Below are 22571 nucleotides of genomic sequence, written 5' to 3' on the forward strand. Positions count from 1 at the left end.
AAGCGGAGTGACTCATCTTGTCTGAGCAAAGCTTGTCTACATTCAGCTGTGCGATGTACCTGTTTTAAATAGGGCAATGCTTAAGTTCTCATAATGCGTCTAGAATTTGAGTTTTATATAACATTACTAGCCATAACCATGTCTTACATGAGATCACTAACCATATCTGTCTGGTACAATATTATCTGGCATTTCTGCTCTCGGAATGTTGTTGGGCAATCCCTGCATTTTGAACATGTGATTACTTTGGGGGAATGGGTGAGAATAAATACAGGCAAATTTATTACGTCTGGATTTATGACCTCTAAAAAGTGTTTCTTTCTTCCAGGTTGTAGAGTCGGCCTTTTGGAAACTCCTCTCCCCACCCCTGTCAAAATCCCGCCACCCTGCTTTTAGCTGCTTTAAAACAAGAGACACAAAACCGCAGAATTTTTGAATTTAAGGTTTTTTTAAAACAACTTTAAATACAGTACTGAGTATAAATTAATTTTTACATAAAATGGGTGTGGAGAGAGAGACCTTGCCCTCCTTACAAATGAAAAAGATGCAGGAAAACAAATGGTCTTTTAAAGACAACGAGAAGTAAGATTGAATAGCAAGAAGTGTTCTTTAATGTCAGAGAGCAAGCTTTGGGTGTAAGGCGGGTAGACAGGCAGGAAATCTCTGTTGTTTCCATCAGCCTTAAAAAATTTTTTAAAAAATTCCTGCTACTGGCCTCCTCCATGAAACTAGATTGAGAGACCACAGCCGTTGCTGTAAGCTTACTTCTTTTATTCGCCAGTAGTGGCTGACCATAGTGCCAACTGATCGTTTTGCAAGGTTTGATCGGCCCATACTCTTGGTTTGCAAGGAGAAAAGTGGACCTACCCAATACAGCAGATCAGGGAGGGGAAAACCCATGGCCCTCCAGATGGTTTTGTCCTACAACTCCTATGTTCCCTAACCATTGGCCATGTTGGCAGAACTGGTGGGAACTGGAGTGTTTCCCATTCCAACATTAGGCAGTACAGGAACCTGCCTCTAGCACCTGAATCCAAGTACTCCATACAAATGCAATTCAAGGGGGAAACAGTCCCCCACCCCCTTGGACCCTTTGGATAACAGGATCTGAGGTATGGGGGCAATACCAGACCCAGTTTGTCCCACGAGTTTGCAGTCAGTGTGCCTACCTTCCTACCAGTCTCCCGGTTTGTAGCCTTTTCCTCTTGTTCCATACAAATGAATGGAGCAAAACAGCTTAAGCCAGCCTTGCAGGAAAAGGAGGAAAACCTGGATTTTCAATCCAACCTGGTCATCAGGCAAATGTTGCGTTTCACATGCTTCCTATAAAAGTGACTCCAGGGGCAGGTTATTCCTTCTCTTTCCTTGTGCCAAACATTTGCACAGATACATCTTTTAGGTAGCGTTGTGTGATGTGTCTGTCTCTTTCTAACAAATGCATGTGACTGCCATGCTTCAACTCTTCATCTGGTCTACCTGAGACATGGCAGGAAATCTTTCCAAGCATTAAGGTCTATCCAAGGTGCCTTTTGCTGGGCTTAATCCAGCACAAAGAGCAGAGAAATGGCAGAGGCAGAGAGCAGGGGAGAAGGAGGGACTTACCTTGCAAAATTTTATTCACACTCTATCCCAGCCTTTGCCAACCTGATGCCCTCCAGATGGGGCTGGTGGGAGTTGTAGTCCAAAACATCTGGAGGGCACCAGGTTGGCAAAGGCAGCTCTACCCATTTCCCCACCCATTATGTGTTTTTTTGCCCTTCTTTTGCAAGAGAATACAGAGAGGTAGGTGGAAAGTAGAAGTTATGAAGTCTTGTCTGTGCAATCCTTCTTTACTCTTTCCTCCAACACTTTAAAGATAAACAGGTGAGTGATCCTTTCTCTGACTCGGGAAAAGTGAACGTCTTTCCTTCTTATTTTAACTCCCCACAGGCCCCTGCAATCGTTCCTGAAGATAGGCCACTCTTTCTCACACACACAAAACCTTCAGAGGTTATTATTCTTTGGTGATCTGGAATGGCTTGTGAACCTTTAAAGAGATAACCGTTCCCGGCTTTGAAGAGACAAAATATAGGACAGCTGAGAAAAACAGAGAAGATTAAAAATAGCCAGTGGTTAAAGAGGGCCAGTTATCTCTGCTCAGCTTCTTTGCCTCCCCCACATACATCGGATGCTACTGACTGGCTCCTTGTCCAGGGACTCTGGTTGAACAGCACTGGAAACAGAGGATGAGGTGCAAAGCACCACTTGGCACACAGGCGCGACTACGCAATGCATCGTGCGATCTTTTATGGCTGTTGCAAGGCTTGGCACAGCTCCATTTTCATCCGATCAGATGATGTTCACCTGAGGTTATTAAGACGAGTTAGCATCTGCATATTCGTTGCTGTATCATAGGAGGGATGGTAATAACACTGCCTTGGAAATAAAGTCGCCCACAAGGGACCTGTGATATGGGCTGGGCTGGTGGTCATCACAGAGTCATACCAATGATCTGCGCAACCCGTTGCTGTTTGACCCCTGATGAGCAGCAGCTCTCCAAAATACCAAGCAAAGGTCTCTTTCTCGGTCTACACTGCTACTTGAGATCGCTTAAACAGAGGTGGCATTGATTGTCATTCGAAGAACATGCTCTAATACGGTTATTATGATTAACCTACCCACCCCGTCCCATTAAAATATAAAGCCTCTGAAATGGGGACTGCAGGTTGGGTTGGGGCTCCAGTTTATCCAGTGGTGGTAATCCTCACTTTACTGAATGCAAAGCCATTAAGAAAACCTCATAGCGAGTCATTAAAAAAAAGGGGGGGAGATTTCAAATTCCAGCTGCAATAGGAGAGTAGCAACAGGATAAGTCAAGCCCTCCATAATCATGTGCAAAGAAGGCCTCTTTAACCCAAGCAGCTCCCTGGATGGGTGTGGGGAGGACCAGCAGTTCCCTATAGTACAGCTGCTCCATTCCTGTTCACTGTCCCCACCCCCAGCTGGCAGCAGAAAGCGTCGTTGGACAAATGAATTTTGCTTTCATGTTTCCATTCCCAGAGCATGGCATGTTTTAGTGGTTTTAAAAAATAAAACATATATATATTTATATATATATACACACACATACACACACACATTAAAGATATCTAGTCAGACATCACGATAGAAGTCCTTAGTGCATTTGCTGTCACTGGTTGCCACTCTGACTGCCTTGACTTGCATCTGTTGCGCTGTAAGCTGCCTGAGCCCAGCTAACAGTCTGGGTGGGAGCAAGGAGGAAGAAAGAGGGTGGTGGTGGGGAAATCAAGCCTCCTCCTTCAAAAGGAGATCGGGGCCACAAGTCTTTGCCCGTTTCCAGTGCGTTTGCTCCAGCAGGCAGTATATTGTCCATCCAAATGGCTGTGTTTTCTTTCTTCTGTTTATTTCCCACCCCAGTTTCTTCCTTTTGGGACAATGCTGAAATGCAATTAGGTGAGAAGTCGAAGGGTAAACTTTGGTGGGAGAACGTCCAGCGAGCAAGGGATCAGGAAGCACCATTGGCCGTCCAAAAGTAGCATTGAGACGGATGGACGGAGAGAAACTCTGAGGACCCCATGGGGGCAATACAGCAAATATATTAAATAATAAACCTGGAAGAAAAGCAACCAGAAAAAGTAGGTTTAAGAGTCCATCATGTGCTCAGTTCATCCTAGTTATTCTTTATGATGATGTGCTATGCCCTGCCTACAAGAAGATTAATAGCTGACAGGCTGCTACTCTATACAGTGGTGCCTCGCAAGACGAAATTAATCCGTTCCGCGAGTGTCTTCGTCTAGCGGTTTTTTCGTCTTGCGAAGCAACCCTATTAGCGGCTTAGCGGATTAGCGCTATTAGCGGTTTAGCGGCTATTAAAGGCTTAGCGGCTTAGCGGCTTAGCTGCTAAAAGGCTATTAGCGGCTTAGCGGCGTAGAAAAAGGGGGGGGAGCGGAAAAAAATCTCAAGACTCGCAAGACATTTTCGTCTTGCGAAGCAAGCCCATAGGGAAATTCGTCCTGCGAAGCAACTCAAAAACAGAAAACCCTTTCGTCTAGCGGGTTTTCCGTCTTGCGAGGCATTCGTCTTGCGGGGCACCACTGTACAAATGTACTTATCATCCAGTTTGCTTACTTTAATCTCAATCTAAAGTTTTGGTTTCTCTAGAATTGGGTTTTTTTGCTCTTTGTGGGGGGAAACAGTGTGGTGGTAGGAAGAGTAGCTAGGGGCGGTGGATGGAGTGCCATAGAATCATATAACTGTAGAGCTGGAATGGACCCAAGGGCCATCTAGTCCAACCCCCTGCAATGCAGGAACCTCAGTTAAAGCATCCATGACAGATGGCCATCCAACCTCTGCTTAAAAACCTCCAAGGAAAGAGAGTCCACAACCTCCCTAGGGAGACTGTTCTAGGCACAAATGGGCATGCTCTTATTACGCTCTATTTAATCTCGGAAAAGCCATTTTTGCTACACTTAAAGCCATTTTTCTATTCAGTCTTTCTCAACCTGGTGTCCTCCAGATAATTTGCACAACAACTCTCTCATCAGTCTCAGTCGGCATGGCCAATGGAAACATCTGGAGGGCAGCCGATTCAGGAAGTGGTCTATCCCATCTCAAGAAGCAAGCTGCCAGCCTGACAGACCAGTCTGTTTGTTCCTTGCCTTTGATTAGGTCTTCCCAATCAGCAGAACTATGCGTCTGCTACACCTATTACGCCTTCCTTCCTGGACAGGTGACAGACCACTAAGCCTAATCAAAGCTGTGCACAGTCACAGTGCTCCTTGATAAGACAAATCCCAGTGGAGGAAATATTTATTCCTTGTCTCTTCCTCTCATTCTTTGGCTTCCTAACATGAATGGCAAATTAAGTTTGATTTCCATGTGACTCACAATGGAACAACGTTTTTAATGATTCTGAGCTACATGGGATTGATGAGCCCAACCGTCTCCAACTGCTTGACAACGTTTGTTGTAAGAGGCAGATTTGCAAAGCTACTTGGGCACCTTCCATTGGTAAACATGCTGCCTGCTGGATAGTCTCACACTGAGACTACCACACTGTGCGCCTGATTGAAACTTACGCAGCAAAGTGGGTGGGTGAGTAAGCAGCGACAGGCATGGAAGCTGCAAGGAGGAAACTTCCAATGGGTACATTAGCTGAAGTAGGCTTCCTCATGAGTAAACATTGTAGAAGGAGCTTTGCTACGGGACACACAGGAAGTTGCCTTATACTAAGTCAGACCATTGACTCAGTTGTCAACACTGTCTATTGGCTCTTCAGGATCTTTGGCCTACAAAGATGCGCTCTGTTGCTGTGCCACGGCCTCCCCTTGTGACAGAGCACAACTAATTTCTGTGTGAAACTGTCATTTTAATTCTGCTTCCAGCCGATTGCCTGTACAAAAGCACAAGTGGTGTTCTTGCGATAGAGGTTCCTGTGCATTCACAACATGGCACCTGTGTTTGTCGCAGTTACCTGACATTTGCACTTTTGCCCGCCGGCATCTTCTATGCTGGGAAGATTTCTTTCAGGGCCTTCTTATCGTGCACATGCTTGAACTTCCGATGCTTCCTCTTTTGTGGTGGCAACCGGTGCGCTCGTGCCCTTGCTGGAAGAGAAGCCCGAGTGCTCAGTGGCGGCCCACCTGCTAGGAAAGGAAGGCGCATGAAATACACACTGGCAGGCAGCAGCTCATGGAGATTGCTAATCAAATTCTTCTCTTCCCAAACGCCTTCCCTGACGTTACTTCTGACTCTTCCCCACCCATCCAACCCTCTGCAATGCTCACCTCTATGCTCTCGTGAGTTTGGCCGGCTGAACACTCTGGGTGATACTGCTTCACATCGACATTCCAGGTGGTCTTCCAAGGCCACAATGGCTTTATTAAAGACTGGTTTCTTTCGGACAATTTCAATCTTATTTACCTATTGGAAGAGATTAAAAACAACACAAATCTGTCATGTGTGTATATATAAAATATTAACTTCAGATCAACCAGCACCATTGATGTTATATATTTATATACATTTTGAAGCCCTTTGCAGCTTATGTGAAATACGGATACGGCAAAGTTCTTAATAAGTACCAAAATCACTTTCTTGGGCCTTCAGGATCATTTTTCTGAAACCAACCCAGTAATCATGAAAGTGCATTGTGAGATGCACCATGATCTAGGAATTGTCAAGCTTGCCATGTCGGATCCTATAATTGGGATAAGTTGGGTCCACAGGAATGGAAGAGACGGAGAGTGCATTCAGCCCAACCTCTTTGAAACAACGGCCATCCATCCATCTGTGCCTGCCCACCTGCCACATTGTGTTTCACAAGTGCAGAGCAGGTGCGTTGCAAAATGATATCTGCACAGCGAATAGGTCCATGTCACTCCAGATAGCTGTAGCATTGCTGCTGCTTGCTAGGAGCAGAATGGGGCAGGGCAACAGCAGTGTGCACAAGTGCAGCGGCATTTACACCTGCAGCCGGCAACAGGATACTTCCCTGCCCTCGCTGCCCCTCTGCAGCGCTTCATCACAGTCCTGGTGCATGGCAGCACCACTGCAGACAGGAAGGTGGCACAGTGGTGGTACTCGTACTTTTTTTTCTAGAAAAATAGGTGCCGGTACTCACCATGAAGTTGTTAAAGTAAGTGCCAAACTTCTTAACAACAACAACAAAAGAGGTGCCGGTACTGCATGCCCTTGAGTGCCCCCTAAAAAACACCCAAGCACTGGTGGCACTCAATTCATGTGCCACAACTGATTATAGGACCAGGGAGTCCAAGTAATAACTGCTGCTTACATCTGGAAGAGATGGTAACTCTGCTGAAGGCAACTGGAAGTTACCACTGAGCATAGAGCTGTTTCCTGCCTGAAGGCTTCACCACGGCCATTTTTTCTCTTAATGCACCACTCTGCACACGTCAGGACACATGCTTCTGGCTAGACAAACATTTCCAACCAAACAGTGCAGGCACCTCTATTTTCAGAGGAAGCATTTCCAGGTCACATTTTCTTGGCTGCCCTTTGACCTCTTGACTGCTTTTTTTTTCCACGAAAACAACTCCCTCTGCTGCTTTCTTCTCCCTCCCCGCGGCCCCATTTCATTCTCTCTGTTCAGTGTGACTTTCTAGAGAAAGGAATTTCCTGGCAAATGTATGGTGTAATATCTTCCCACCCCCATGCCTTCTTACTATGGAAGACCCCTGGAATCCTCCCTCATGCATAGGTCAACCAAGGTAATCTGCATTGTATTTTTAAATGATTTTTAAAGTCATTTGTCTGGGAGGAAGTGCAGAGATCACTTATTGGCTGGATATTTAGCTGGATCAGAATGAGAGGTCAGCTGGCAGGTATCCGCTTACAGCACATCCAGACAAGAGAATGAGGAGGAGCTGCTGGCTTAATGGAGTATTTGCTGGAAGAGCAAGTGCACTGGCATGGTAAAGAAGAACAGGTCAGCATCTTCAGATCTCCCGGTACTACCCTTAAAGGGTAAAGGTAAAGGGACCCCTGACCATTAGGTCCAGTCGTGACCGACTCTGGGGTTGCGGCGCTCGTCTCGCTTTACTGGCCGAGGGAGCCGGCGTACAGATTCCGGGTCATGTGGCCAGCATGACTAAGCCGCTTTTGGCGAACCAGAGCAGCGCACGGAAACACTGTTTACCTTCCAACCAGAGCGGTACCTATTTATCTACTTGCACTTTGACGTGCTTTTGAACTGCTAGGTGTGCAGGAGCAGGGACCGAGCAACGGGAGCTCACCCCATTGCAGGGATTCGAACCGCTGACCTTCTGATTGGCAAGTCCTAGGCTCTGTGGTTTAACCAACAGTGCCACCCGTGTCCCAGTGCTACCCTTAGCTGTGAGTTTTAAGGTTTTTTTCAACAGTCCTATTAAGTCATTCCCCCTCACGTGTATCAAATGATTAAAAACAAAGGCATGCACTGCAATTCTACGTGTACTGCTTACTTGGTAGGTAAGTTCCACTTACTAACTCACAAAGTAAGTTCCATTGTGTCAAATGGTACCTTCTCCCTAGTAAGTGTGCTCTAAGGTGGCAGCCTTAAAATCTACACTTCTGCCTTGATATAAAGGCCGCAGGAAGGAGCCTTTTGCATTATTACAAAGATGCATCATGTTACACATTTTCCCGTCTTCATGGGATGAAAAGTTCCAGGGCCAGTGCTATTGGATTTAGTTTCCTTTAGCACTGGAGACTCACTTTAGTAAGAAATATGCAAGAAGAGCATAATGAAAGTACAAAGACAACACTTTCAGCAGGCTGTTGCTTCCTCATATAAACTTCACTCCCCCGCCTCCCAAAGCAGGCCTTTGTCTTTGTCTACCTGGATGTGGCGCTCACGGACCCGCGTGGCGCGGCACTGCATGTTTCGGGTATTGCAGCAGCCTGTGCACCGCTGCACTTCCACGCATGGCGGCCACACCAGGAAGTTGGCGTTGGTGGGATCCACCATGGTCCGGGAGATTTCAAAGACTTCTGTCCGTGTCTTGCACTCTGCAATTACTGCTGGCTCCACAGGTTCTCCTCCAACTGGAAAGATCCAATAAGAAAAGCTATTGGCTTAATCAACAAGGACTATATTCTTCCCTATTCCATTCAACTGCCTGTCCAGTTTTAATGGGTATCTCATATTACCCACATCATCATCTGCGGAATCAAGAGCACTGTTGCACTGACATATTGGCCTTGTGTGAGATGGCAGGGCTATAGACAGACGAAAGTACAAATTCATGTTTATGGGGAAAGGTGTGGGGAAACTGGGGGTAATTTCTCACACATCCTTAGAAGCTACTAGGAGCCTTGGTAAGTCTCTTGCAATTGTCAGAGAGTGGAGGTTATTTCAGGCAACACAGAACTGTGTCGTTCTTCAAGCCCCTGATATTTGCCCCTCTGCACTGAACACCTGGATTGCTCAGTTGGTTAGAGCATGGTGCTAATAACACCAAGGTTGCAAGTTCAATCCCCATATGGGACAGCTGCATATTCCTGAATTGCAGGGGGTTAGACTAGATGATCCTCGGGGCCCTTTCCAACTTTACAATTCTATGAAAACTCCTTAAAAACACAATCACCAATACCCTGTTTCTGTTTCATTCCAAGTGCAGAACTTCAGGTTTTTCCATTGCAGAATCTGAGTGTTGAGCTTTCTTTTAAGGAATTAGAATCTCAGGGGTTGTATCCAACTTAGCTGCACTCAGAGCAGACACATTGAAATTACTGGACCTAAGTTCATAATGCCCATTATTTATTATATTTCTTTCCTGCACTGCCTCCCAAAGCAGTTCAGAGCAACAAACAATGTGTCTGCTCTGAGTGTGATGAATGCTGGACACCACCCCATATCTCTCAGCTAAATTCCCAAGGTCAGAGAAACAGGGTGGTAGTCAACTAAAGTTTTACTCAGAGTAGACACATGGAAATGAATGGGCCTAACCCGGCCATGTCCATCAATTTCAATGGGTCTACTCTGAGTAAAGCTTTGTTGGCCCTCACCCACAACTTTAGGAGTTGACCTCAAGCATGTAGCCTTACGTCTCTGGAAATGCAACACCAAAGGAATACTATCCCGTGTAAAAGGTATCTGTTTTATCTAACCACATTTGTAACCCTGTCCTCCTTCACAACAACCCTGTGAAGTAGGTGAGGCAGAAAGGGACTGGAACTCAACTTTTCCAGCTCCTAGTGCAACACAATCTACTACACCAAGCTGGCTTTGATGGGATGGCACCTAAAGTTATAAGAAAGCTCACAAAGCTGTCATATTACCTGAAGAGAAAGACACAGTGATACACATTTGGTTCATGGTGTCTACAGTGCCAGCCTTGTGCTTAAATTCCCTCACATAGATTAGATATGTCATGACTGCAACTTACCTAGACTTCGTCTCCCTCGGAGAAAAGAAACAGGATTTTGACCAGGATGTATTCTGGTAGTATTCAGGTATGAAGTGGAGTTATCTTCTTCTGCAAAAGAAAACACACACACATAAACTGTAATTGACAGTAATGCAGTGGAAAGGTTACATTATCAAGGTATGTACATGGAGATAAACATAATTTAAAAGGAGGAGACAGGAGAGACGCTAGTTCAGGTAAATTACTACTGTGTCTCCTTAGGGTAATCATTAGGAAGGTCAATGAGGGTTAATTGCAATGAGTGTAGTTCTGGGAGTGTGTAGGATAGTTCATACGCTTTCCAGTAAAACCTCCATAAACTGCAGCCTCTCTCCCAACCAACCAAATGTATATAAATTGGTTTATTTTCCAGGGACTTGCTGAGTCTCCATGCTTTATTCTGTATATTTGCCAATCACACACAGAGAGAACGAGCATGAAAGTGCAGGGAGCAAAGATAAATCTTAGAAAGGCAATAGAAATGTAAAGGAACTTGATGAGGGGCCACAAGGAAGACGCACAGTCACGCCAAGCAAGGAATCTCTACCTCTTCAATAATGGGATTCTTTTATAAACGTAACCCTGCAAATGTACATTGCAATTGTCAGAAAGACAAGAAACATAGCTTTAAAAAATAAATAAAAGTACAGTGGTGCCTCGCAAGACGAAATTAATCCGTTCTGCAAGTCTCTTCGTCTTGCGGTTTTTTCGTCTTGCGAAGCACGGCTATTAGCGGCTTAGTGGCTTAGCGGCTATTAACGGCTTAGCGGCTTTAAGAAAAAGGAATCAAACTCGCAAGCCCATAGGGAAATTCGTCTTGCGGAACGACTCAAAAAACACAAAACCCTTTCGTCTAGCGAGTTTTTCGTCTTGCGAGGCATTCGTCTTGCGGGGCACCATTGTAAAGACAAAGCTAGCTGTTGGATAGCTCAGTTGGTAGAGCACTAGACTCTTAATCTCAGAGTTGTGGGCAAAAGATTGCAGGGGGTTGGGCTGGATCACCATCATAGTGCCTTCCAACTCTACTATTCTATGATTTTGTTATTCTATTAGGAATCCACATTCTGTACCAGATGCCAACTTTCACAAAATTGGGATTGTGGCAAATAAACAGCTTTAAGAGTATGCATATCTCAGCAGCATACCCTTGAATGGTTGAAATGGAAAATGCTACTCATTTCATGTGAACATGGTGTAATTCACAGAGCAGCAGTGAGCAAGCCCCGAGCCACTTCCATGGAATTAAGTAACAAGCAGTGTGCCAAAGATGTTAACTTTAAAATATATTTCTCTACATTCCAGGAAACATGTTTTTAAAATATTTGGAGATGTTATCGGCTAGCAGAATTTTAATGTTACACCATATCTACCTCCCAAATTACTAAGATTTTTTCCTCTAGCATTCCAAAATACCATGCATGTTACTTGTTTTGTAAATTGTTCTACAGCAATTCCCCCAGTCTTTCCTTGCCTGGGAAAAAAAGGCTTTTGCGCAAAATGGAGAGTGGAGAGTAGCTGGAGAGCAACCTGCAGACTGAATCGCAACAAAGACCAGTCAAATATTGCAGCCTCTAAATAAGGAAGCACCTATTGTAGCATCTGAAAGAGCAACACAAAAACTTCAACAAACCTGTAACATATAGTGGAAAAACCATATTCCGAACCTACTGTACTGGTGCAGCTGGGACTATGCAAAGTATAGCACAACCCAGAATGGGTTGACTGGCAGCAACTCTCAGACTCTTAGGGACTGGGGCAGATCTTTTACATCATCTGCTATTTTATTCTTTTGAGTGGAGGGGCTAGGGTCTGAACCTGGGATCCTTTGCATGCTAAGCATGTGCTCCACAAATGAGGTATGCAGTTCCTCCCATCTCACTGGCTCACAGAGAAAGAAAACCATATGTTAGTTTTTTTATTTAAAAAAATTCACAAAATATAGAACTGAAGAATAAAAGAAAAAAGGAAAGAAACAGTAGAATAAAAGGGGGGAGGATAGATACATTACATCCATCCATAATTCTATTCCATCTATTTCCTGTCCATCCTTCCATGACTCCCTAAAGTTTCCCATTCCTGCTGCATATTTTTCCTAACTATTTAAACATTCAAATTCTTCTCATTATAACCTATAACTGCTGAGTTTACTCCAAACTGACTAAAGTTCTAACATTTTCACAATGTTTTTAAGCTAGTCTACAAATGGCTTCCATTCCTCTTTAAAACTTTTCTCTTCTTGCTCTCTAATTTTGGTGGTTAAGCTTGCTAATTCTGGATATTCCATTCATTTCATCTGCTGCTCCTTCTTTGTAGGTACTAATCTCTTTGTGCGTATAGGATTCTCGCTGCTGTAGTGGTATACATGAATAAACTTACTAGTTTACTTGGTACCTCGGACCTCATTATTCCTAACACAAGCATATGTTAAATTTTAGGCACTGAGGGTAGCCTGCAAGAGATGGAAAGGCCTGCCAGCTTTCAATTCAGTTCCCTATGAGCACACCCATGTGTTTTCCCATAGGAAATGCTGGATAGAGCAATTCCCATCACACCTCCTAGACTTTCCCTGGAGCTACCAGTCCCTCTAGAGTCTAGAACAATGGCAATTTTTGATGATAGATCCTGCTCAGCTGCAGGTCTTTCCTTGTTTGAACTACTCACTTTGTAAGGGGAATCAGGACAGGTGCCAATATTATGGTATTCATGTGGATTGTGAGGCTCAGGGAACTGATGGCCTGTGTTTGTCTATGGAACACAGAATGAAAACAAGCTTTCCACACACATACACCACCAGCAGACATCTTTATGGCCAAACGAACCACAGCCACAAATTTTCTACATGGGATTCCATATCAGTATCCCAGGGGATGGCGTGAAGGGGCGTGAGATTAACCACCTTGAGGAAGCTAAGCAGGTCAGGGTCTGGTGAGTGCTTGAATGAGAAACCTCCTGGGAACTACATGCATATGGCTTTGGGTTATGTGACGTAAGAAAGGCAGGGGATATAAATAAAACAAATATTTCTCTCCCTCTCTCGCAACACTAGAGGACAGCCAATGAAATTAAATGTTGGGAGATGCAGGACAGACAAAAGAAAGTACTTTCACACAGCACCTCCTTAAACTATGGAACTCGCTCCCTCAAGAAATTTGGATGATTTTAAAAGAGGGTTATAGGGATGCGGGTGGTGCTGTGGGTTAAACCACAGAGCCTAGGACTTGCTGATCGGAAGGTCGGCGGTTCGAATCCCCACTACGGGGTGAGCTCCCATTGCTTGGTCCCTGCTCCTGCCAACCTAGCAGTTCGAAAGCACACCAGTGCAAGTAGATAAATAGGTACTGCTCTGGTGGGAAGGTAAACGGCATTTCCGTGCACTGCTCTGGTTCGCCAGAAGCAGCTTAGTCGTGCTGGCCACATGACCCGGAAGCTGTACGCCGCTCCCTCGGCCAATAAAGCGAGATGAGCGCCGCAACCCCAGAGTCGGCCACGACTGGACCTAATGGTCAGGGGTCCCTTTACCTTTACCTAAAAGAGGGTTGGACAAATGCATGAAGGAGACAAATGCATAGGTTCTGCTGCACTGTCAGAGGCAGTGCGAATCACAAGTGGGGCAAGTGCTGATGTGCTTTCGGGCTTCCCACAGGCAACACCCCACTTCCCAAGGGAATGTGAAAGATTAGTCACTGGAGCAAAACTGTATCTCTTATTCATGCGTTAGGGCCTGCTAGGCTCTTCCCTGACCCTCTTCCATCCCCTGTTCTCTGGAATTTTATCAGGCTAGGGTGGGGGTTGCATTTGCGCAAAGGTTAAACAGACAAGTAAAAAATAGCCGCGCTGTTGACTTGAAACAAATCTTCTATTGAAAAACAGAGTTCTCCCCTCGACCCCACCCCCCCTTCCCCCAAGGGTACCCTTCGCCTCAATATATGGGCAGTGCAGCTACTACTGATGGGGAGAGCACGCCCAGCCTTGGAAAAGCCAGTGCTGCTAATTTTGGAAGCCATGCTATTGTACGGCTTTGTGGAATCCAAGTGGGGGGGGGGGGGAGACTAGCCGCTTTTCTCTAAGGGAAACAATAGCAGAGCACAGCTGGTGCCCTCCCTCTGCCTTTCCCTCCTCCACTCTCGGGCATTTTTGAAAGGGAGCGGGAATGCTTTTGAGAGCGCGCCAGTGGTCCGACTGGCATAGGAAACAAAAGCAGGAAATTCTGTTCCCCCGTAGATAGTGTCTCGGCAAAGATTACAAAGCTACAAACAGTCAAACACAAGAGAGAAGGCCGGGGGCTGGGAGGGGGGCAGGTGGCGGGCAGGGAGGACAGGCGGGAGCAAAAAGGCTATAGTAGAATGGAATTCACTCTGAAGAAAACGTTTATAAATACATTCCAGGGCCAACCCGGTGGCCATGACGTGTGCTCACATTCCTGCACGTGCCAAAAACCTCCTCAGTCCGGCCGCTGCTGGGTGACCTCAGTCATGTGGGCAGGTATCCCCAGAGCCCCACCACAAAGCCAGAAAAAAAATCCATTATCCAGGCACCATGATAAAGCAGCAAATCTGCTCCCTTCCAGCTGCCTTATGTTGCTCATTTCTTCTTTCCACAGGGGAGAAAAGAGCAGAATTCTAAAAATGAGACAGGGCAGCTCCAACTGCACTATGAATCATGGAAGGCTATAGATTTTTCTAGTGAAGAAACTGATGTAGTTCCCAGACTCCTGGAGACCTTTGCCCTAATCTAAAAGAAACACAGTGTGGGGTTTGTTTGTGTGTGTGTGTGTGTGTGTGTGTGTGTGTGTGTGTTGTTGTTGTTTTTAAGTGCTAATAATAATTCTGGGGGGAAAGGAGAAATCTTGTTAAAAATAAAAACAGAGCTATTCATTAGCTAGCTGAGCCTTGAGGGTATTTCTTAATGTTCCTTTGCACCTCCTGTATCCACTTCACATCTGCCACACCCTTGCAGTCACATCCCAGCTTGCGTGTGGGTCCAGGTTTAAACAACGGTAGCCTTAAATGCATTTTGACCTAAGAGCGGTGCCTACTTATGCAGAATTGAAAGTAATCATAATGCATGTGGAGCTATACTAACCAAGACTTAACATAATTCAATGGGACTTGCTCCCAGATAAGTGAGGTTAAGACAACAAACTTATTCAGAAGTGAATGCCTCCGAGTTCAGTAGGGCTCTCCCCTCCACATAAGAGTGCTTAGAACTGCAGCCTTCCCTGCCTGTACGCCAGATAGCACTTCATTAATCCCAGCAACCACCTTTTGTGGAAGCCCAACTTTATTATTCACAGATTACTGATTAGAAAAGTGAAGCAGATCACATCCGCACCATGCATATAAAGCACATGGCTTCCCCCAAAGAATCATGGGAACTGTACTTTGTTAGGGGTGCTGGAAATTGCAGCTGTGTGAGGGGTACAGTACAGTTCCCGGGGTTCTTTGAGGGAAGCCTTTTGCTTTAAATGTGTGGTCTGGATGTGATCGTGATTAGGAGCAGTTGCTGGAAACTGCAGGAGTGGGTGAGGGCTCTTGCACTTGGCACTTGTTTGTGGGCTTCCCACAGGCATTGGCTGGCCACTGGTTGCTAGACTAGATGGGTCAGTGGCCTGATCCAATAGGCTCTTCTTACATTCTGCAAAATACTTGGGTTTCCTAAGGCCCTTCTAGCAAGTCCACAGCCGAGGCTAATTTTAAATTTAAGATTTCTTGGCTCACAGCTCATGCTCTTGGCTGCTCTCCTACAGCAGCTATGAAGGCATGGAAGAGAAGGAGACAGGCAATGAAAAGAAAGAAAGAAAGAAAGAAAGAAAGAAAGAAAGAAAGAAAGGAAAGAAAGAGAGAGCATGCCGGGTGGAGGTGGCATCAGTGTGGCGTTTGTTCAAAAGAGCCACATAGCAACAGCTATATTTGTTAAGTCTGCATGAGCCATATTTTATTCAATAGGTTACATGTTAAGCTGTGTTTCAAAATGTTTATCTCTAAGAGAGGTATGTTTTATTACACTTGCCGCCCTATTAAATGTTTCCTTCATCTAGATTTGCCTTTGGCAATTCCTAGTGAATACTGTTGAGCTAAAGTTTCTCAGAAAACAGAAGGAGGGGGGAGGAAGAGAAGAGTTCAGCAGCTAGGAGCCAGGACTCCTCTGCTGTTACATGCCACAATATTTCCATGTATACAGTCATCATGCAAAGTAAGTTCCCAGAGGAGTTTTCTTTCTTTCTTTCCTTTTTTATTTTTTGCAACTGTGCTAATCCTTTAGCAAAGGGCAGCTTCAAACATTACATAATTTACAGGAACGCTGCATCGGCACCAAACATATGTGAGAGCTTCATGCATTTTTACTGCCAAGCGCACATGTGGGAGGGAGCTGTGATGGGTCCCCACTCCCCACCTCTCATACACTTGGAGTACCTTGGGCATGTAGCCATCTCACATAATACATTGTACATGAGGTATAATGGGCTGAAAAGGGCATATATCCCATAGCGCCCTAGGTCCGGTTCCACCTCCTGCTCAGACTTGTCTGCCAGCAGTGGAGCTGTCTCCTCTTCTGCTTTCCATATAGATTGTGCTGCAACTAGCATAATCTTCCTAGAGTTCCCAGGCTTCTTGCAGGACTTCCAGCTGGTAGAATTACATTCCTGCCACTATTTCAAGGGGGCTGCAGCTCATCCTCACTTGTGGCTCTGGACTGGAGGAATGCATGGCTCTATGAAAGGGCCACACATGTTTTCCTGTTTTATTTCTTTCACCGCTTGAGATGATGGACAAGTAGGATCCAGTGTCTGGATCCGTTGCATGGAAGGTAAGGCTATGATCCCAGTCATTTATTTGCCCATACACTCAACCTTTCCATTTTTTGGCCCATGCACCCAACCTTAGGGGAAGGGCTGTACCTCAGTGGTAGAGAATCTGCCTTGCATGCAGAAGCTCCCAAATTCAATCCCCAGCAACTCCAAATAGGAGATCCTCCTGCCTGAAACCCTGGGAGCCACTGCCAATCAGTGTATACAATGCTGAGCTAGATGGACTAATGGCCTGAGTCATAAGCCAGCTTCCTATGTCCCCCATTTTTGTTGTTTCCATCGTGCACATTTCCTAGGAGATCCACTGTGCATAGATCAGATGCCCAGGACAGAGATATAAGCAGGGTACGCAACTGTCCTGTGGAGCTGTGCGGAAAGGGATTCAGCAACCCAGACGGAGTTAGCAGTCTTAAATTAAGGTAGTGTAAATGATCCACAGACACACTGGGGAAAAAATGTGAGCAGGAATTGGGAAGATGCATGGGATAGTCTTGTCCTCCTATTCACTGACACATTTTGCAGTCCATTCGCCCTCATGCATTTGGTGGGCGTGGGAAGGGGCTCAGACTGTGGCCACAACAGATGTGAGCAGGATGGCTTGATCTGAATGCCCTTATTTGTATACAAAACAATATTCTACAACACAATGTATTTCTTATCTGGAGTGAGTGCCCACAGTGACATCTTGTTGGGTGATAGATACATTTGTTCTTGTCTTACTGTTGCTTTTGACTGGGGTTTAAGGAAGAGAAGCATTCAGTGTTGAGGAGATTTACCTACGGAGTCTATCCGAAGGACCTGCTGAAGGTCTCTGATGGAGCGCAACGAGCTGTCACTCAGCAATTCATATATCTCTTCAGGGATGGGGTCTCCCTGCCAAAGAATAAAGAGAAAGAGAGAGAATAACTGTTAGGGTACTGTAGGTGCCATGTGCCAGTTTTGTACCAGCTACTTCACATGTATCACAGAGAGAGGGACGACGAGACAAAATGTGCACAAGATTGTTCTAAACGGTGGAATCAGAAACTTCAGAGGGTCCAGCAGCCATGAAAAAAATCCCTCTCTTTCTACAGTGTGACACTTGATGACTTGTACAATCACATGCCAATGAATTAAGAGCAGTCTGTTAACAGGCAAATCATCTGGAAAAGCTTTTTGCAGTGCCATCCTATGCATGTGCATGAAAGTCCACTTGCTTACTCTCTTGTAAGTTCCATTTTCCAGCCTTAATGTACACCTTTCTAGTGTCTTTCAAAGGAAAAACCTTATTATACGCCCCCTTGCTATCAAGTTAACTGTTTGAAGATGTTCTCCAGGTGCTTTTTTCCAACCCTTGCTGATTTTATAGTGTTGACCCAGTATATGGAGGCTATGAGAACTGTTAAAACTTAAAGAGCAGAAACGGATGTTGACTTTTCTTTGACAGCTTGATTTCTTCTTTTTGCTTCAAACAAACCATGAGTTTATAACCAAGGTTTGCTCTTGGTTTGCCACTCATTGTTTGCCTGGGAGGAACAAAACAGATGCCCAGGTTTGTAACACCAAATGAAACCATAGCTCAATGTAGCACGGGAGGAGTGCAGTCGCCACAATCTTTGACCTTGAAACTTGCATTTTGTTTGTTCATGCTAAGCCATAGTTTGGTTTAGCATTAGATATGAACTGGGCGATTATTCTCACATGCAACAGCCTGTAGGTGTTTCTATATATTGGATCTCCATATAGAACAGATATGTTCTGTAGAACAAATGTTATGTGTGGGGCAGACACCAAAAGCATATGGGTCACATTCACAACTTGAGATAGTTCACATAGCACAAAACGGAAATCCGCATGAGGCCAACATGAGATATGCTAATTCTGTACTTTGTGTATTCAGTAACTTTGCGGCAGGGATTAGGCAAGAAGGAGATTAAGCAGGGGATGGACACGGGTAATTGATCTAGGTTTTCAAGGAGAGATTACCTACATCAATCCAGTATTCAGTTACAATTGTGCCAAGTGTTTGCCAAGATGTTGTTACACACACATAAGCACACAAAAATCTCCAGGGCAGATTTTGGAATCCGTGAGTTGAAGCACAAGTAAAGTTATGATTAATGGGGGGCAATTCAGTCCCTCCCCCAACATTTGTGTGCACATGTAGCCTCTTCAAATACACTGGACACAATTCACCATGAGGTTCTCCTGTACAAGCTCAAACTGAAATGAACAGGAGCTATGCAAGAACATGGAAGTGCTTTCCACTGGGTCCCATTAATTTCAGTTAGGGCTTGTACTGGTGGATTGTGGCCATTGTGAAATAAAACGCTCTGGGTTGTATCTGATTTAAGCCATATTCAGAGTGGACCCATTGAAATGAATAGATTTTTGTTATGACTAGCTTATCCCAGTGTTTCTACGCTATCATTCAGTCAGATATAACCCTCTGTATCCATAGAAACTTTCCTGATGTAGAGCCAGACCATTAATCGCTCAGGTCTGTACATTGACTGGCAGCAGCTATCCAAAGTTTCAGACAGGTGTCTTTTTGGGACTTGATCCCAAGACCTTTTGCACGAGATGCCTGTGCTTTTCCATTGAACTGCACTCTTTTCTTTTCGCTATCAAAGTAACAGTTTTTCATTGAAATATGCAGAAAATTAATTGCAACCTTTTATTAAATGATAGGGTCATCCGTGCATCCCCCCCCCCCCCCGCTTTTCAATATATAATCCCCTAAAGTTAAAAGCCCAACCCTGGCTGCCTAATATTGCATCAGCTCTAGTTAAAGCCTAACTGCAGAAACAATAAGGAAAAATACTGCTCCATAAATGTTTCTTCATGGCTCATTGTGCTCCCTATTGTCTTTTGTGACGGGGTGGGGTGGGGGGATTGTGCTACAACTGTTGAACTGGGATGTGAATTGCAAGGATTTGTTGCTGCAGCCTGGAGGGACATACCATGTGGATTAAACAGATTTTGCACAGTACTTTGCGGTTCAGAATTGAACTCCACAGAATCATGAAATACAACAATTGTATGGTGTTTATTTGGATACAACCATATTCCCAGCCCAAGACTACTTTCCCATGGCTTGCCTGTATGATCAGGGATACATATAACATCAGGTCTGGAAGAGAACAGAAATCAGGTATATCAGGCATGATCCTTCACAGACCTGTTCCAACTTCACAGAGACCAGAAGTACTGGTATTCCAAATAACAAGCCTGGATCAACAAACACTTGTTTGCATGTGCAAAGTACCCCAGGGTCTTTCACAAACATTGAACTTTACACTTTTCTATGCTACACAAGCATGCACACGCACACGGACACAGACAACTTCTGACCACATTCAAGTCATGGTTGGATTGCCAAGCATTTGAGACTGCATATTCTTCTATGTACCAGAGTTATGCAGACTGCACTATTTTGCAGGTTTAAGGTGCAACAGAAATATGTTAAGGCTTCACATTAGCTGGAAGGGTGGGTGGGAGGTTTCCCTCTTTTCAGTGGGATCAGGGGTCTTTTGGTCAACAGTGACAGCAGACGCTCCAGAAAAGGGAACTTTTTAAAAAAGCAATGAGTTTGAAAAAGGATCAGGTACTATTGAGATACTATCAAGACCAGTGTGGTGTAGCAGTTTGAAAGCACACCAGTGCAAGTAGATAAATAGGTACTGTTGCAGCGGGAAGGTAAACAACGCTTCCATGCGCTCTGGTTTCTGCTGCAGTGTCCCATTGCACCAGAAGCAGCTTAGTCATGCTGGCCACATGACCCAGAAAGCTGCCTGTGGACAAACACCGGCTCCCTCGGCCTGAAAAGCGAGATGAGCATCGCACCCCATAGTCGCCTTTGACTGGACTTAACCATCCAAGGGTCATTTACCTTTTATTTACCTAGCAGAGTGTTGAACTAGGGCCTGGGAGATCAGGGATCAAATCCCCACACAACCATGAAAAATGACACCACACACACACAAAACAACAACAAGTACATGGCAGGCTGACAAACAAGGTGATGGCGGACAACCATCACCTGAACAACTTAGGAGATATTTTGACCCTAAGACTAGGAAGCTTTGTAATGGTGAGGAGATAATGAACATGTATCTATTTTTTGGATTATGCTAGTAAGTCAGACAATTTGCTGCATATTTGTGGGTTTGTTTGTGTTATCTATATCTGCAGGAGGATCATGGCAATGAAGAGCCAGCCCTCACTTACAACCAAGTTAAACCATCCTGGCTTCCCACAAAAGAACCCAGGGAGTAAGGTACTGAGAATTTTCTGTGGGAAATCTCTGGTCCTGCAGAAAAGCCCACAGTTCCTAAGATTCCCCAGGGGAAAGAGAATAACTGTTAAGCCAGTTGGCAGTGGGGCAGATATGTCCAGAGAACACACATCTCCCTCCGGAATCAGTAGCTGGGGGAAATAGCGTAAGTGATATCGTGGTGAAATACTGCATATCCTGCTCTCAACACCCCAAGAACTGTATTGGTGTGCTTAACCAGGGAAAACAGATAAACAGAAACATGTAGAAAGTGTTGCACCTGCCAGGAAAAGCAGTTGTGACTTAATAGAGCCATTACTTGGATGACTCTGGCGCTTCCTGATACTTAATACATGGAATATAGAACTTTATTTTAAACTCAGGAACCTCTGAGACATGAGCAAATGCTGAAGGGCTACTGAGAAGTGCAATACGCTCCTGTGAGAACAGGGGAGGAAGGAAAATTGGATGGATGTTTATGGATCAAAGCTCTACTGGAGGAATTGCAAAAGAAGATCATGAGAGGCCAACATGCAAAAGAACTGATTACATGAATTAGAGCTCCACTCCCTGTTCAGAGAGGTGGGTTTAGGTGCCAAGTTTTTCTTGTCAGAGATGTTATCAGTAGGACCAAAGCATGTCAACACACCCAGCTTGTAAAGTACATTATCCTCTGTCTCACAGAGGGGCTTGGGCCACAAAGACTCTTTATTCTCTCTTTGGATCAGTTCTGAAGGCTGAAGCTCTATGAAAACTTGTTTAGCAAAAAGTACCATTGAGCTCAGGTGTACTTTCCCAGTAAACATGCTTCGGATTGGGCTGCAAGGGTGTGCGTCTGCACAGAAGGGCTCCATGTGTGAATTAAGGCGCTTCTTTTACTGCTTTCTACACTTATCAACAGGAAACTGGTTTATTTCAAACTGTCCCAGTAAGCTGATGACACAGAGCCCAGTTTAGAAGAGGCACTGTGGGCAGGCAATTATACATACAGGTTCCAGACAAGCAGACATTCATAAGCCTGATAAGGAAAGGTGCCCAGTGCAAACAATGAACAATCCACTCATGCACATGAGTCTGTGAATTAGCTGGGAGAAAGGTGGAATGGCAACAAGGAGGCAGAGCCTGTCTATGAGCCAATCAGGATAGCTGGAGTTACTTTCTTCTCTGCTTTTGGAAAGGTATATGCCCAGAACAGGTTAATGATCTCCTTTTAACTGCTCTGTGGATCAAAGAAGACTCTTGCCTGGCTGGCTATCAAGTGCCTCAGGGCTGGCCTTGCATTGCTGCAAGGCTGCAAATTCCCAGCCCAGCGATTTTTATATCTCTTTGTCTGCCTTGCCTTCCCTTCTTACGGTTTCCCCAGTGGACAGTATGTACTGGCAGGCACAGCCTTATTATGGTCACTAGTCACAAGGCAGCAGCCACACAGCCAGTACAAGAGCACACACACACACACACACACACACACACACACACACACTTTTTCAACAGCGGCTCATGGACTTTGCTTGTGAGGGCTGGGCTGGGCGGAAGACAATGCCAGGAACCAGATGGGGAGCGTGTGTTCTACAACCCAAGGTAGTCCCTGCAATAAACTTCT

The 22571-nt window shown here is 45.1% G+C and overlaps 1 protein-coding gene across 4 annotated transcripts in view; it reads right to left on the minus strand.

Moving 5' to 3' along the window:
- Nucleotides 1–429: 429 nt before the first annotated feature.
- PDGFB (platelet derived growth factor subunit B) overlaps nucleotides 430–22571 on the minus strand; it is a 45725-nt gene continuing 23583 nt past the window's right edge. For 2 of the 4 annotated variants that reach the window (XM_080971410.1, XM_080971407.1), the window contains exons 2-7: nucleotides 17493–17589; nucleotides 9888–9977; nucleotides 8339–8544; nucleotides 5787–5922; nucleotides 5474–5645; nucleotides 430–3611 (exon numbers count right to left, since the gene is read on the minus strand). In XM_080971410.1, the coding sequence (XP_080827536.1) occupies nucleotides 5506–5645; nucleotides 5787–5922; nucleotides 8339–8544; nucleotides 9888–9977; nucleotides 17493–17589 (669 nt within the window). In that variant the 3' untranslated portion in view covers nucleotides 430–3611; nucleotides 5474–5505. The remainder of the gene's footprint in view (nucleotides 3612–5473; nucleotides 5646–5786; nucleotides 5923–8338; nucleotides 8545–9887; nucleotides 9978–17492; nucleotides 17590–22571) is intronic. The other 2 variants (XM_080971409.1, XM_080971408.1) reach the window with 2 other exon arrangements.

The sequence above is a fragment of the Podarcis pityusensis genome (assembly GCF_964106645.2).
Source record: "Podarcis pityusensis genome assembly, chromosome: 10".
Classification (NCBI taxonomy): Eukaryota; Metazoa; Chordata; class Lepidosauria; order Squamata; family Lacertidae; genus Podarcis; species Podarcis pityusensis.